Here is a 16,127-nt window from a genome sequence, read left to right as displayed (position 1 = left end):
TATTAATCAAACTATCAAAAATTAAATACAAAGAAAAAATATTAAAAGCAGCAAGGCAAAAACAACAAATAACACACAAGGGAATCCCCATAAGGTTAACAGTTGATTTTTCAGCAGAAACTCTGTAAGCCAGAAGGGAATGACAGGACATATTTAAAGTGATGAAGGAGAAAAAACTACAACCAACATTACTCTGCCCAGCAAGGATCTCAATCAGATTTGAAGGAGAAATTAAAACCTTTACAGACAAGCATAAGCTAAGAGAATTCAGCACCACCAAACCAGCTTTACAACAAACACTAAAGGAATTTCTCTAGGCAGGAAGCACAAGAGAAGGAAAAGACCTACAATAACAAACCCAAAACAATTAAGAAAATGGTAATAGGAACATACATATCAATAATTACCTTAAATGTATATGGATTAAATGCTCCAACCAAAATCCACAGACTGGCTGAATGGATACAAAAACAAGACCCGTATATATGTTGTCTACAGGAGACCCACTTCAGACCTAGGGACACATTCAGACTGAAAGTGAGGGTATGGAAAAAGATATTCCATGCAAATGGAAATCAAAAGAAGCTGTAGTAGCAATTCTCATATCAGACAAAATAGACTTTAAAATAAAGACTATTACAAGAGACAAAGAAGGAGAGTACATAATGATCAAGGGATCGACCCAAGAAGAAGATATAACAATTGTAAATATTTATGCACCCAACATAGGAGCACCTCAATATATAAGGCAAACACTAACAGCCATAAAAGGGGAAATCGACAGTAACACAATCATAGTAGGGGACTTTAACACCCCACTTTCACCAATGGACAGATCATCCAAATGAAAATAAATAAGGAAACATAAGCTTTAAATGATACCTTAAACAAGATGGACTTAATTGATTTATATAGGACATTCCACCCAAAAACAGAAGAATACACATTCTTCTCAAGTGCTCATGGAACTTTCTCCAGGATAGATCATAACTTGGATCACAAATCAAGCCTTAGTAAATTTAAGAAAACTGAAATCGTATCAACTATCTTTTCTGACCACAATGCTATGAGACTAGATATCAATTACAGGAAAATAACTGTTAAAAAATACAAACACATGGAGGCTAAACAATACACTACTTAATAATCAACAGATCACTGAAGAAATCAAAGAGGAAATCAAAAAATACCTAGAAACAAATAACAATGAAAACATGACGACCCAAAAGCTATGGGATGCAGCAAAAGCAGTTCTAAGAGGGAAGTTTAGAGCAATACAATCCTTCCTTAAGAAACAAGAAACATCTCAAGTAAACAACCTAACCATACACCTAAAGCAATTACAGAAAGAAGAACAAAAAACCCCCAAAGTTAGCAGAAGGAAAGAAATCATAAAGATCAGGACAGAAATACATGAAAATGAAATGAAGGAAACCATAGCAAAGATCAATATAACTAAAAGCTGGTTCTTTGAGAAGATAAACAAAATTCATAAACCATTAGCCAGACTCATCAAAAAAAAAAAGGGAGAAGACTCAAATCAATAGAATTAGAAATGAAAAAGGAGAAGGAACAACTGACACTGGAGAAATACAAAGGATCATGAGAGATTACTACAAGCAACTCTATGCCAATAAAATGGACAACCTGGAATAAAAGGACAAATGCTTAGAAAGGTACAACCTTCCGAGACAGAACCAGGAAGAAATAGAAAATATGAACAGACCAATCACAAGCATTGAAATTGAGACTGTGATTAAAAATCTTCCAACAAACAAAAGCCCAGGACCAGATGGCTTCACAGGCGAATTCTATCAAACATTTAGAGAAGAGCTAACACCTATCCTTCTCAAACTTTTCCAAAATATAGCAGATGGAGGAATCCTCCCAAACTCATTCTACTAGGCCACCATCACCCTGATACCAACACCAGACAAAGGTGTCTCAAAGAAAGAAAACTACAGGCCAATATCACTGATGAACACAGATGCAAAAATTCTCAACAAAATACTAGCAAACAGAATCCAGCAGCACATTAAAAGGATCATACACCATGATCAAGTGGGGTTTATCCCAGGAAGGCAAAGATTCTTCAATATATGCAAATCAATCAACGTGATACACCATGTTAACAAACTGAAGGAGAAAAACCATATGATCATCTCAATAGATGCAGAGAAAGCTTTCGACAAAGTTCAACACCCATTTATGATAAAAACTCTCCAGAAAGTAGGCATAGAGAGAACTTACCTCAATATAATAAAGGCCATATATGAAAAACCCACAGCCAACATCGTCCTCAATGGTGAAACATTGAAACCCTTTCCACTAAGGTCAGGAACAAGACAAGGTTGCCCACTCTCACCACTCTTATTCAACATAGTTTTGGAAGTTTTAGCCACAGCAATCAGAGAAGAAAAGTAAATAAAAGGAATCCAAATCGGAAAAGAAGAAGTAAAACTGTCACTTTTACTTGTTTGCAGATGACATGATACTATACATAGAGAATCCTAAAGATGCTACCAGAAAACTACTAGAGCTAATCAATGAATTTGGTAAAGTAGTAGGATACAAAATTAATGCACAGAAATCTCTAGCATTCCTATACACTAATGTTGAAAAATCTGAAACTGAAATTAAGAAAACACTCCCATTTACCATTGTAACAAAAAGAATAAAGTATCTAGGAATAAACCTACCTAAGGAGACAAAAGACCTGTATGCAGAAAATTATAAGACACTGATGAAAGAAATTAAAGATGATACAAATAGATGGAGAGATATACCATGTTCTTGGATTGGAAGAATCAACATTGTGAAAATGACTCTGATACCCAAAGCGATCTACAGATTCAATGCAATCCCTATCAAACTACCACTGGCATTTTTCACAGAACTAGAACAATAAATTTCACAATTTGTATGGAAACACAAAGACCCCGAATAGCCAAAGCAATTTGAGAACGAAAAATGGAGCTGGAGGAATCAGGCTCCCTGACTTCAGACTATACTACAAAGCTACAGTAATCAAGACAGTATGGTTCTGGCACAAAAAGATAAATATAGATCAATGGAACAGGATAGAAAGCCCAGAGATAAATCCATGCACCTATGGTCACCTTATCTTTGATAAAGGAGGCAAGAATATACAGTGGAGAAAAGACAGCCTCTTCAATAAGTGGTGCTGGGAAAACTGGACAGGGATATGTAAAAGTATGAAATTAGAACACTCCCTAACACCATACACAAAAATAAACTCAAAATCGATTAAAGACCTAAATGTAATGCCAGACACTATCAAACTCTTAGAGGAAAACATAGGTAGAACACCCAATGACATCAATCATAGAAAGATCCTTTTTGACTCACCTCCTAGAGAAATGGAAATAAAAACAAAAATAAACAAATGGGACCTCATGAAACTTCAAAGCTTTTGCACAGCTAAGGAAACCATAAACAAGATGAAAAGACAACCCACAGAATGGGAGAAAATATCTGCAAATGAAGCAACTGAGAAAGGATTAATCTCCAAAATTTACAAGCAGCTCATGCAGCTCAATATCAAAAAAACAAACAACCCAATCCAAAAATGGGCAGAAGACCTAAATAGACATTTCTCCAAAGTAGATATACAGATTGCCAACAAACACATGAAAGGATGCTCAACATTATTAATCATTAGAGAAATGCAAATCAAAACTACAATGAGATATCATCTCACACCGGTCAGAATGGCCATCATCAAAAAATCTACAAACAATAAATGCTGGAGAGGGTGTGGAGAAAAGGGAACCCTCTTGCACTGTTGGTGGGAAGGTTAATTGATACAGCCACTATGGAGAACAGTATGGAGGTTCCTTAGAAAACTAAAAATAGAACTACCATATGACCCAGCAATCCCACTACTGGGCATATACCCTGAGAAAACCATAATTCAAAAAGGGTCATGTGCCAAAATATTCAATGCAGCTCTATATACAATAGCCAGAATTTGGAAGCAACCTAAGTGTATATCAACAGATGAATGGATAAAGAAGATGTGGCACATATATACAATGGAATATTACTCAGCCATAAAAAGAAATGAAATTGAGTTATTTGTAGTGAGGTGGATGGACCTAGAGTCTGTCATACAGAGTGAAGTAAGTCAGAAAGAGAAAAACAAATACCGTATGCTAACACATATATATGGAATCTAAGGAAAAAAAAAAAAAGGTCATGAAGAACCTAGGGGCAAGGTGGGAATAAAGACACAGACCTACTAGAGAATGGACTTGAGGATATGGGGAGGGGGAAGAGTAAGCTGTGACAAAGCGAGAGAGAGGCATGGACATATATACACTACCAAATGTAAAATAGATAGCTAGTGGGAAGCAGCCACATAGCATAGGGAGATCAGCTCGGTGCATTGTGACTGCCTGGAGGGGTGGGAAAGGGAGGGTGGGAGGGAGGGAGACGCAAGAGGGAAGGGATATGGAAACAGATGTATAGGTGTAACTGATTCACTTTGTTATAAAGCAGAAACTAATAAAAAAATTGTATTGGCAGTCCTAACCAAAGTAATTAAGTAAGAGGAAGAAATAAAAGCTATCCCAATTGGAAAGAGAGAAGCAAAATGTCTCTGTTTGCAGATAACATGATTCTATATAAATGTCATAGAATCCACAAAAAACTACTAGAGCTAATAAACAAATTCAGCAAAGTTTCAAGTTACAAGATCAACATACAAATGTCAGTTCTGTTTCTATATACCAGCAATGAACAAGCTGAAAAGGAAATTAAGGAAACAATTTCATTTACAATAGCATCCATGAGAATAAAATACTTCGAAATAAATTTTAACATGAAGTGAAAAACTACAAAACATTGCTGAAAGACATAAGTAACTGTAAAGAATCTCATGTTCATAAATGGCAAGACTTAATGTTGTTTGAATGTCAATATTCCCCAAAGTGATCTACAGATTCAGTGCAATCCCTATCAAAATTCAAATGACCTTTATGGCAGAAATCAAAACTGAGCATCAAATTCATATGGAACTGAAAGGGGCCCTAAATGTCTAAACGATATTGAAAAAGAAAACAAAGCCGGAGGACTCATTCTTCCCAATTTCAAAACTTACTATAAAGCTACAGTAATCAAAATAGAGTGGAACGGGAATAAAGATAAACACAAAGACCAATGGTACAGAATTGAAAGTATAGAAATGAATCCAAACATCGACACTGAACTGATTTTTGGCAAAGGTGCCATGACCATTCATTACGGAAACAACTTTCTGTTCAACAAATGGTGCTGGGATATCTGGATAACTAAATGAAAAGAATAAAGTTTTGGACTCCTGCCTCACTCCATATATTAAAAAAAAAACAAAACTCCAAATGGATCAATGACCTAAATATAAGAGCTAAAGGTATAAAACTATTAGAAGAAAACACAGGAATAAATCTTTCTGAGTTCAGATTTGGTAATGGATTCTTAGATTGATACCAAAAACTCAAGCAACAAAAGAAAAAAATAGAGAGATCAGATTTCATAAAAATGAAAAACATTTGTCCATCTAAGGACATTATCAACAATGTGAAAAGAAAACCTATAGGATGGGAGAAAATCTTTGCAAATCATGTATGGGGTAAGGGTTTAATATCCAGAATTGTAAGAACTCTTACAATTTAAAGGCAAACAATCCACTCCAAAAATGGGCAAAGAAGTTGAAAGAATACACTAGAAGCTAATAAAATTTATTGCATGTAGGATGGTGGCTCAGGGACAAGGGAAGACAAGTTTTTGTTGTACATCTTTTTATATTTAAAAGATGTTAAACCATGTGAATATATTATTTATTCAAACCTTAAAACCTGTTTATAATGTTTTATTTTTTTAATTACCTAGGATATTGCTATGATCAATCAGTTTACTAAGGGACATTTAAATTGTATTTACATATCAATAAAAAGGTTTATACTGAAAAGAGAACACATAAAACTTGAGAAATAAGAAAAAATAAAAATATTAATCCTTCAATCACAAGACCTTTTTAAAAATATAGATATAAGGAACTAGGGTAAAATATTAAATACAAGTAATCCAATATCAAAGGATAAAATGAAATAAAAGTTTTGACCTTTTATGCCCTGGGATTAGTTTCAAAGAAAGGCAAGGTATACTTCATTATTTACCAATTTAATTTTGAGGGAATACAACTTTGGTATATAATAAATGGTAAATCTTCTGGTAAAACAGAATAAAGTACAAATAATTAAGTAAACAAAGATAAATGATCAATTCTTCATGAAATTATAAGTATATAAATATTTTAAAATATAAAAGCCTTAAAATCAGCCAAAAAGTAAACATCATACCACAAATAAAATATGTGTATATATAAATATGTTTACATATATATTTATATATATATCTGATTACTGATGATGCAAATTTATAAATACTTCATGCAGTATAATCAGATTTTAGTGGTAGTTTTTTATGATTAAAAAAGGGAAAATCAAAATAAAAAAGCTTAAACTGCATCTCATAACAATTAGGTTTCTGTGATATTTTAAAGATTATATTAAGGAAACATAGTAAAAGGGATGCAAACATTAATGCACTGCATGGATTATGTTACAAGCTGAAAAAGGAAAAGAAGCTCAAACACCATTCTGCCAGGCAGAACTGCAAAACAATCTGAAATTGGACACTGATCCTTCAAGACATAGAAAAATTTCCATACTTATTAATGTCTCAGAGCTATTTTTAAATATTAGGTAAAATAAAACCATCAGTAAGAAAACAGTCATGTTTATCTTTTTTAAATTAAAAATACCTGTAGGTATAAAAAAATTTTTAAGCTCTACACATCATTTTCTTGAGGATCAGTACAAATTTCTTGTGCTAAACAGATAATTAAGGATAAGCTCTACATGGGTTTTGCCAATGCATTGTGTACCTATCATACTGTAGGTCCCGTGAATTATGATTAAAACCGGTGGTAAATATTAAGAGGATAACAAAAGAAACTTTTATGACACATTCTAAAATATTCTTAACCCATTAAAAAAATGTGTGAACTGAAAATTGATTTCATAAATTGAATAATTCAAATAAATAATTAAACTTGTTTGCAAATAAATCATTTACTATCATTTAAATGAGATTACAGATAACTTTTCATTAATCTTTTATTGGCTAAATATAACTCTAAAAATAACTTTCTACAGTATTTATGGCTTATAACATAGGCAATGTGTACTAAAATAAATTTGCTACTCTATTTTGGACATTTAAAGCATCTGTCAATAACAGGTGAGCTACAAGAAAAACAAAAAAGGTACTTTCAAAAGTTATTGTACACAATATTATAACTATCCTATCATCCTAAGACAAGTGTAATTACTGTCAAACAAATACAATAAAACTAACATTAATAATAGGTAACTAAGTTTAAGAAAAGTTACATTATTAGTCCCTGTGAATGTTCAATACAAAGCATGTCTATTTCTGAAGACAAATCACGCATATCATGAGCAGAGATAAAATAAATTAGTTAACTGGTAATGTAAAAAACAGACAGTGTTCATGGCACATAAATGGACCTACAGTAATAGTTAGTACTGCAAAAGCTAATGATGCTTTAAGCAAAACTGGAAAACATGAATAGCATGCAGTTTTACTGAACTCACCTGACAGAGGTGTAAAACCATTCTCTAGGAGCAGAGATGCATGCACAAAAGTAAGAATATGATTGCAAGTAATAGACTTTAACAAAATAAAAATATAACACTAAACTTCAAAATGACAAAAAATGGACAACATGATGAGATCTGGGGAGTGAAAATACTTTTATGTGTCTCACCTCTCTCTTTGCCAACAGCACATTAGGAACAATGTGTGGCAGGCAGCGCCCCAGCATTAACATAACACTTTTTTCACTGTCTGCAATCCGAGACACCTAGAAGACCAAAGGATTAATAAATGATGACACTGGAGAACTTCTGTGCATAATGGTATTGTCCTTAAAGTTTATGTTTTGGACCCTGTCACCTCTGTTCCAAACACACATCCAAAATTACAATTGATGATGATGATGATAAAAACAACAATAAGAACAACTGTAATCCCTAACGGCATAAACATTTTTACAGACCAGAAATGGATTTAAAACACTGTTAAGAAGCAAGGGTGAAGACAGAGAGGCTTACAAGGTTTCAGTTCTGGGAACAAACAGGGATAACACAGGACTGGGGCAGCTTCAACGGTTTTTAATTTTGTTCTTGGGGAAAAGGTGCCCACAAAGCTACAGGCTTTGCCTAAGGTGAAAGAGTAGTTTGTATAATGAAGCTGCATGCAAGGGAAGTCCAAGCGGGCCGACCCAGTCTTACAATGAGGATTGCCAGATTGCACCCAAACCATCCTCTCGCTCTTTCATATTCTTAATGACATTGTGGGACAGAAGCCCAAAAGAGGTGAAGTGGAATCAACCATAAAACAGCTAGAAAGGGAGGAGTGAGTATAAAGATAGGAGAAAAGAAGGAAAAAACCCTCTGAAGATAAGCCTGCAACCACAGTTACAAAGGACTTGAGGAAAACGAATCTGAGAGCTAATAAACTCTGAAATCAAAGACAATCAATCCGAACCTAGGGGTAGGACAGGAATAAAGACGCAGACGTAGAGAATGGACTTGAGGACACAGGGAGGGGAAGGGGAAGCTGGGACGAAGTGGGAGAGTGGCATGGACATATATACACTACCAAATGTAAAACAGATAGCTAGTGGGAACTAGTCACATTGCACGGGGAGATCAGCTCGGTGCTTTGTGACCTCCTAGAGGGGTGGGATAGGGAGGGTGGGAGGGAAACACACGAGGGAAGAGATATCGGGATATTTGTATATGTATAGCTGATTCACTTTGTTATAAAGCAGAAACTAACACACCATTGTAAAGCAATTATACTCTGATAAAGATGTTAAAAAAAAAAGAAAATTGCAGACAACCAAAAAAAAAAAAGAAAATTGCAGACAACCAAAAAAAAAAAAAAAAATCCAGATGCTCAGCTTCTCTTGAAAAAGACTGTTATCAGCTATGCCTTGCACAGAGAATCAATCTAAATGGTAAGTGGGACTGACATCCAACAGGCACTCATTTGCCACGCCAGGTATTTATCCATCAAAAGTAAGGAGTATCATTCTAATTTGCACAAAGGTGATATATAGTCTAGCAATGGCACTATCCTTGGGCCCTCACACACACACAGAAGCAATCACCTGGAAGATTTAGGCAAAGGATGTAAGTTCGAATTTACTACAGTACCCACCACTCCTTATTATTACCCTCTTGCTTCATCATATTATGAGACCTGCCTGGTTTCTTTGTAGACATTTGAGTTTACAGCTTTTGGTCAGCATCAAAAGGAAATAATACTTTTGATTTATGCATCTAAATAACCTAAGTTTAGATTCACTTTGCAGAGGTAGGTTGTTCAGCTCCTGATACCAATGCAAATACTCTGCTGTTAGGCTTTACAATCATATAGACCTGGGTAGCTGTCTAACACTGGGAAAGTTATGGGACTTGTCTAAAATTTCCTTATCTGGAAAATTAGACTAATATTACCTACTTTGTAAGTTTGCAAATTAAAATGCAGATTAAATGAGATGACATGTAACATAATGCTTAGTGTGTGTTAGGTATTTTTAAATGTAATTTCATGTTAACTGCTGAAATAATACCCTTACCCTGACCCTGAAGCAGGACCTTATCAGTTATTTCTGGAATCACAAATATTTGTTCAAACTTATTAGACTATAAAGCATAAAGCATGAAAGTGGGGGGGGAAAAGACAATCCGAATGAAATTAAATGTACAGTAATCTAAAAATAACTGAAATTATAAACAATATGTACACTTGATTTGGTTTTCTGAATTATACCATAGAGAGGCATATAACCATATGTTGGTGGACATAACAAATTAACACTAGACTGTAAAAGGCCACTTTAATACTAAACAAAGCTTTAACCTAAAGACAAAAATAATCAACCACTTTCCTTAAAAGTTTAAAATTTTAGGAACTATTTCTTAGAGCATTATTTTAAATAATAGATTTGTACTTGAAATAGAGTCTTATCACAATTATTTTTGGGTAAGATGCTAAGAAGAAAAACTGAATGTTTTAAGAAAGTTTGAAAGAATCTGGTATAATTTACCTCTGATCCTAAACGACTATCTGCTGACATTCGACAGAAAGAGAGTAGTGCTTGATGGAAAGCAGGAGACAACTTCCTAGAAGAAAATATTGAATGAAAATGGGACAATACCAAATAGTTACCACTGGCATTTAAGGAGAAAGTAAGTTGCAGGTTATAATTCCCATCCTTGCATGAACCCTACCCCACAAATGTTAACTGAATATCTCAGCCACAAAAGACTTAAAGGTCACTTCAGTGGAAAATTATACTGGGGAAAAGAAATCAGCAATAGATGCTGATCTTAAAAGAGCTTGATGTTATGGGAATGAATGACTTATAAATGTTAGTGGATTAAAACTGAAGTGGTATGGCAGGTCAATGACCACAGAAAGTGTTTGTAAAACCTGAAATGAGGATTTTTTTTTTCTTCCCTAATTCTCTATGATCCCAGAAAGGTAAACAATGGATACAAAGGTTGACCTGGTATGTTGCTGAGAAGTTTTACAGATCTGTATAATGATAATGATAATCCTTAATGTTAGAAACCCACGTAAAAGAATTAAAAATTAAAGATAAATGAAGGAGAGGCTTGTTCAACATTCATGGTATTTCTCAAAGGAAATATTTTTGTAATTGAAAATATTAGCCTATTTATGTTTAATAAAAAAGGTTAAAACATTTACATTTTTAAAACAACACTGGTCTCTACATAATAGTATCCATAATATTATAACTATGAGTTGTACTTTATGTGCTCTGTCTACAAAGAAAAGGGCTAACACCAAAGTTACATAAGAGAGGTTATTTAGTATACACCACAAAGTGGCCCCCAGTAACATCTCATTGTGGAGTTAGTGTGCCAAAGCTTAAGCCTATTTGCTCGTTATGTTTCCCCTCCCATATTCTTTCAGTGGAGGTAGCTATAATGCATCCAATTGCCTAAGCCAGGAAGCCTTTATCCTTCCCTTTCTTTTAATCTTCTAATTCAATCAATCTTTTACTTTCTAACTATCTTGTAAATCTATCCACTTCTTTCTAATACAGGAAATTCAATCATTTCTTACTTGGATTCTTCCAATAGATATATCCTATTAGTCTCCTTTCTTCCAGTCTTGCTACCCTCCAATTACCTCTACCCTAGGGGACTCTTTCTAACACTTAGATGCCATCACGTCCCAACTCTCTAAAATGAGTTAACACGGCTTATATGACTTAGTCTTTGCTTACTTCTCCAACTTCATCTCCTGTCATTCTTCTCACTTGCATTCTTTGCTTCAACCTTAATAAATTCTTCTTAGCTCCCAAAGTGCAGTGTTCTCCCTGCACATGCTGTTCTCTCTTTGTGGGAAGACTTCGTCTTATTTCTTTGTCTGGTTAACTACTACTTAGTCATCAGGACTAAAGTTAGATAATACTTCTTCCCTGAAATCTTTCCTGCTCTGATGACTAGGTTAGGTGCCCGGACTGCGTGTTCCCAAAGCAAGGTGAACTTCTCTTATATTACTACTCTTCAAACTTACAATAATTGTCTGTTGGCCTCTCTCATACTGTAAGGTTTGTAACCGAAGGGATGACCATATGTTTGGTTACCATTATACTCCTCGTTGAGACTGCCTGACATATAGTTAAGAGCTAAAAAAATTAGTTGAAGAAATTTAACAGTCATCTTTCTCCAGAGAGTGGCTTTGGTGTATCAAAGGAGATATATGGAAGTACTCCTAAACACTAAGAACTATTACGAATGCCACTGTTATTGAATATCATTTTTATGACTGTTATCTTAACCATATAAGATTAAATGCACTTTGAGGATTGGGCTGTGTCTATTTCAACCCCCATAATACCTAAAAATACACACACGCACACACACACACACTTAAGCAGGTACACAGAAAGTTGTGGCACATGAGTGGAAAGATTTGCTTGGGAAAAAAAAATCAAATACTTGTCACTAATAACGAGTACCTTTACGTCTAAAACAAATTAGTCATGTTTTCCTATTACATCCCAACACTTGGTATAATATTCCTCCATTTAATAGGAGGAGGAGGAAGCATGGCTTTGTGGCTCAGAATGCACGATAGGGTAATTTGTGAGGATTAACTAAGTTAGTATATGTAAAGTGTGTAGAACTGTGCCTGACATATAAAAAAGAACTCAGTAAATATTCCTTTCTTAACATTTTTCACATTAAAATGTAAAATAATTTTAAACACATTTTGTCTCCTCTACTGGAAAACATAATCATGACGGGCAAGGGACCATGCTTTTGTCATCTGAGTTCAATCACTGCAATCCAATAAAAACTAAATGAATTAAGAGAATATTAATGATACAATATTAGTAATGGAAGCAGACACAGGAAAAAGGCCTAAGATTAATAGCTAATCCCCTCTTTAGTACAGGCAACTATTCAGTACCAAAACCTTCTACTGAGTCTGATAATGACTGTGGAATACAGAAAAGGTAAAAAGCACTGGGTAAAATACAGCACATAAAACATACATATTATTTATGGGTTTAAGTACTAGGCTAAGATAGGACCTATCTCATTTATGGTCTATTCCTTGTTAATACAATTTAACTTAGTAATTACTTATGATTTTTTTTTTTTTTTTTGGTGACATGGACTTTGCTATGTGTTAAGTTCATGCCAAACATAAAAATTCATACATCTGATCTGCAAAATAAGAACTGAAACTCTTCTATTTTGACAATGTCCTAAATAGCTGAAAGATGCATTTCAAAACACAGGATGCATACTAACCTATTGGGTTTATCAAAATGGACTGTGTTTTTATTTGATGGAGAAGAAGATGGCATTCCTTCTCTTTCTCTCCTGGGGAAAGAATGCAGGAAATTCTCTTTAGGAATAGTGGAATCAATTTCATCTGATTTTGAAAGATCCTTGTTTTCTCCCATGTCAGAAATATTTATAACTGAATTCTGTCCACTGTCTTCAGAGTCTTTGTGGGGAGACTGATCCAAAGAAGGCTGAACAGAGTCACAAACTACAGGGCTGGCAAAGTGTTCATTTTTGAGGAAGTCCATTTCACTGTAGAAAGAAAATTATCAGAGAATAACTGTATTTTTTAAAACTTTGGCAATAGCATAAACCTCATAATGGGTTTAATGGTTTAAAAGTATAACATATTAATAGAAAGTGGTTTGGCAACTGATTAATCTTTTCTGCACCATATACACTGATGCTTCATATACCTAGAAGTGCAGCTACAAACTCTTATAAAGTATAAAAATGGTTTTATAAACTATGCTTTGGATTAGCACTTAACTATCTTCATTTGCAAAATGGGGAAAATTCTACAGAATTAAGAATTAAATGAAATAATGAATGGGAAATATGTACAACACTAATGTGAAAAGCTATTTTATTACTACTGATACAACTTGGAGAAAATAAAAAATATCTTATTTCTTGGTTCCAAGACATATGCAATCATATGATTATTACGGGAACAACTTTTTTGGGGTAAAAGGACACTTTTTTTTTTTTTTTTTTTTCTTTTTGCGGTATGCGGGCCTCTCACTGTTGTGGCCTCCCCCGTTGCGGAGCACAGGCTCCGGACGCGCAGGCCCAGCGGCCATGGCTCACGGGCCCAGCCGCTCCGCGGCATATGGGATCCTCCCAGACCGGGGCACGAACCCGTATCCCCTGCATCGGCAGGCGGACTCTCAACCACTGCGCCACCAGGGAGGCCCGTAAAAGGACACTTTAAGTATATAAGCAACTCTAAGACTTTTTTCCAGAAGCATTAGGATATGAAAAATTATGTCTTACAACTGAAATGTTATTTTATATATTTATATAATCTGTCAATTTCTTTAAAAACTTTAAGAGGTTTTTTAGAAATAATGATTAAGTACTAACCTTTCAAGTCTTCTGATCTCTTCCATCAAAGACCATTTCTCACTATTTAATAAACTAATTTTATCTTCTAATTTCTTTACTAGCAAGGAGTTCTAAAATCAAAATGGGAGAAAAATAGAAACTCAAAATCTCATGGTATGCTTTCATGCGGTTTAAATACTTTTTGTGGGCTGGATTACTTAGCTAATACCTCTCACCTCTACAGTAGCAGGAGTTTCAAGGCTTGAAGGAAGGTTGCCTAAAATTGGTGTCAGAGCATCTAATTCATCTTCTTCTACACCACTGGCCACATCCACAAGATCTTTCCCAGTCACCTGATGATTTCCAAAATCTCGGTAGAGTTGCAGTAAGTCTGGAGGTTTTGGAATGTTTAACCCTACATCATCCCATAGTTCAAAATCCTAAAAGATAAAAAAATAATAATATAAAAAAAATCTATGTGGCAGTTTTATCTTGAATTTTTGAAATTTATATATATATTTTTAAAAATCTTTATTGGAGTATAATTGCTTTACAATGGTGTGTCAGTTTCTGCTTTATAACAAAGTGAATCAGTTATACCTATACATATGTCCCCATCTCTCTTCCCTCTTGTGTCTCCCTCCCTCCCACCCTCTTTATCCCACCCCTCTAGGTGGTCACAAAGCACCGAGCTGATCTCCCTGTGCTATGCAGCTGCTTCACACTAGCAATCTATTTTACATTTGGTAGTGTATATATGTCCATGCCACTCTCTCACTTTGTCCCAGCTTACCCTTCCCACTCCCTGGATCCTCAAGTCGATTCTCTAGTAGGTCTGCGTCTTTATTCCCACCTTGCCCCTAGATTCTTCATGACCATTTTTTTTTTTTTTAGATTCCATATATATGTGTTAGCATACGGTATTTGTTTTTCTCTTACTTTACCCTGTATGACAGACTCTAGGTCCATCCACCTCACTACAACTAACACAATTTTGTTTCTTCTTATGCCTGAATAATATTCCACTGTATATATGTGCCACATTTCCTTTATCCATTCATCTGTTCATGGACACTTAGGTTGCTTCCATGTCCTGGCTATTGTAAATAGAGCTGCAATGAACACTGTGGTACATGACTCTTTTTGAATTATGGTTTTCTCAGGGTATATGCCCAGTAGTGGGATTGCTGGGTCATATGGTAGTTCTATTTTTAGTTTCTTAAGGAACCTCCATACTGGCTGAATCAATTTACATTCCCACCAACAGTGCAAGAGGGTGCCCTTTACTCCACACCCTCTCCAGCATTTATTTGTAGATTTTTTGATGATGGCCATTCTGACTGGTGTGAGATGATATCTCATTGTAGTTTTGATTTGCATTCCTCTAATGATTAATAATGTTGAGCATCCTTTCATGTGTTTGTTGGCAATCTGTACATCTCCTTTGGAGAAATGTCTATTTAGGTCTTCTGCCCAGTTTTGGATTGGGTTGTTTGTTTTTTTAATATTGAGCTCCATGAGCTGTTTATATTATTAGGAGATTAATCCTTTGTCCATAGATTCGTTTGCAAATATTTTCTCCCATACTAAGGGTTGTCTTTTCGTCTTGTTTGTAGTTTTCTTTGCTGTGCAAAAGCTTTTAAGTTTCATTAGACCCCATTTGTTTATTTTTGTTTTTATTTCCATTACTCTAGGAGGTGGATCAAAAAAGATCTTGCTGTGATTTATGTCAAAGAGTGTTCTTCCTATGTTTTCCTCTAAGAGTTCTATAGTGTCCGGTCTTACATTAAGGTCGCTAATCCATTTTGAATTTACTTTTGTGTATGGTGTTAGGGAGTGTTCTAATTTCACTCTTTTACATGTAGCTGTCCAGGTTTCCCAGCACCACTTATTGAAGAGACTATCTTTTCTCCATTGTATACCCTTGCCTCCTTTGTCATAGATTAGTTGACCATACATGTGTGGGTTTATCTCTGGGCTTTCTATCCTGTTCCATTGATCTATATTTCTCTTTTTGTGCCAGTACCATATTGTCTTGATTACTGTAGCTTTGTAGTATAGTCTGAAGTCCGGGAGCCTGATTCCTCC

At 34.9% G+C, this 16,127-nt stretch overlaps 1 protein-coding gene across 1 annotated transcript in view; it reads right to left on the bottom strand.

Moving 5' to 3' along the window:
• RELCH (RAB11 binding and LisH domain, coiled-coil and HEAT repeat containing) overlaps window positions 1-16,127 on the bottom strand; it is a 123,764-nt gene that overhangs the window by 68,600 nt on the left and 39,037 nt on the right. Inside the window, exons 6-10 of the mRNA XM_060119141.1 lie at window positions 14,276-14,479; window positions 14,079-14,170; window positions 12,957-13,244; window positions 10,208-10,283; window positions 7,856-7,951 (exon numbers count right to left, since the gene is read on the bottom strand). Of these exons, the coding sequence (XP_059975124.1) occupies window positions 7,856-7,951; window positions 10,208-10,283; window positions 12,957-13,244; window positions 14,079-14,170; window positions 14,276-14,479 (756 nt within the window). The remainder of the gene's footprint in view (window positions 1-7,855; window positions 7,952-10,207; window positions 10,284-12,956; window positions 13,245-14,078; window positions 14,171-14,275; window positions 14,480-16,127) is intronic.

This window comes from Mesoplodon densirostris, chromosome 15 (genome assembly GCF_025265405.1).
Source record: "Mesoplodon densirostris isolate mMesDen1 chromosome 15, mMesDen1 primary haplotype, whole genome shotgun sequence".
NCBI lineage: Eukaryota > Metazoa > Chordata > Mammalia > Artiodactyla > Ziphiidae > Mesoplodon > Mesoplodon densirostris.
This window is presented reverse-complemented; position numbering and strand designations above follow the sequence as displayed.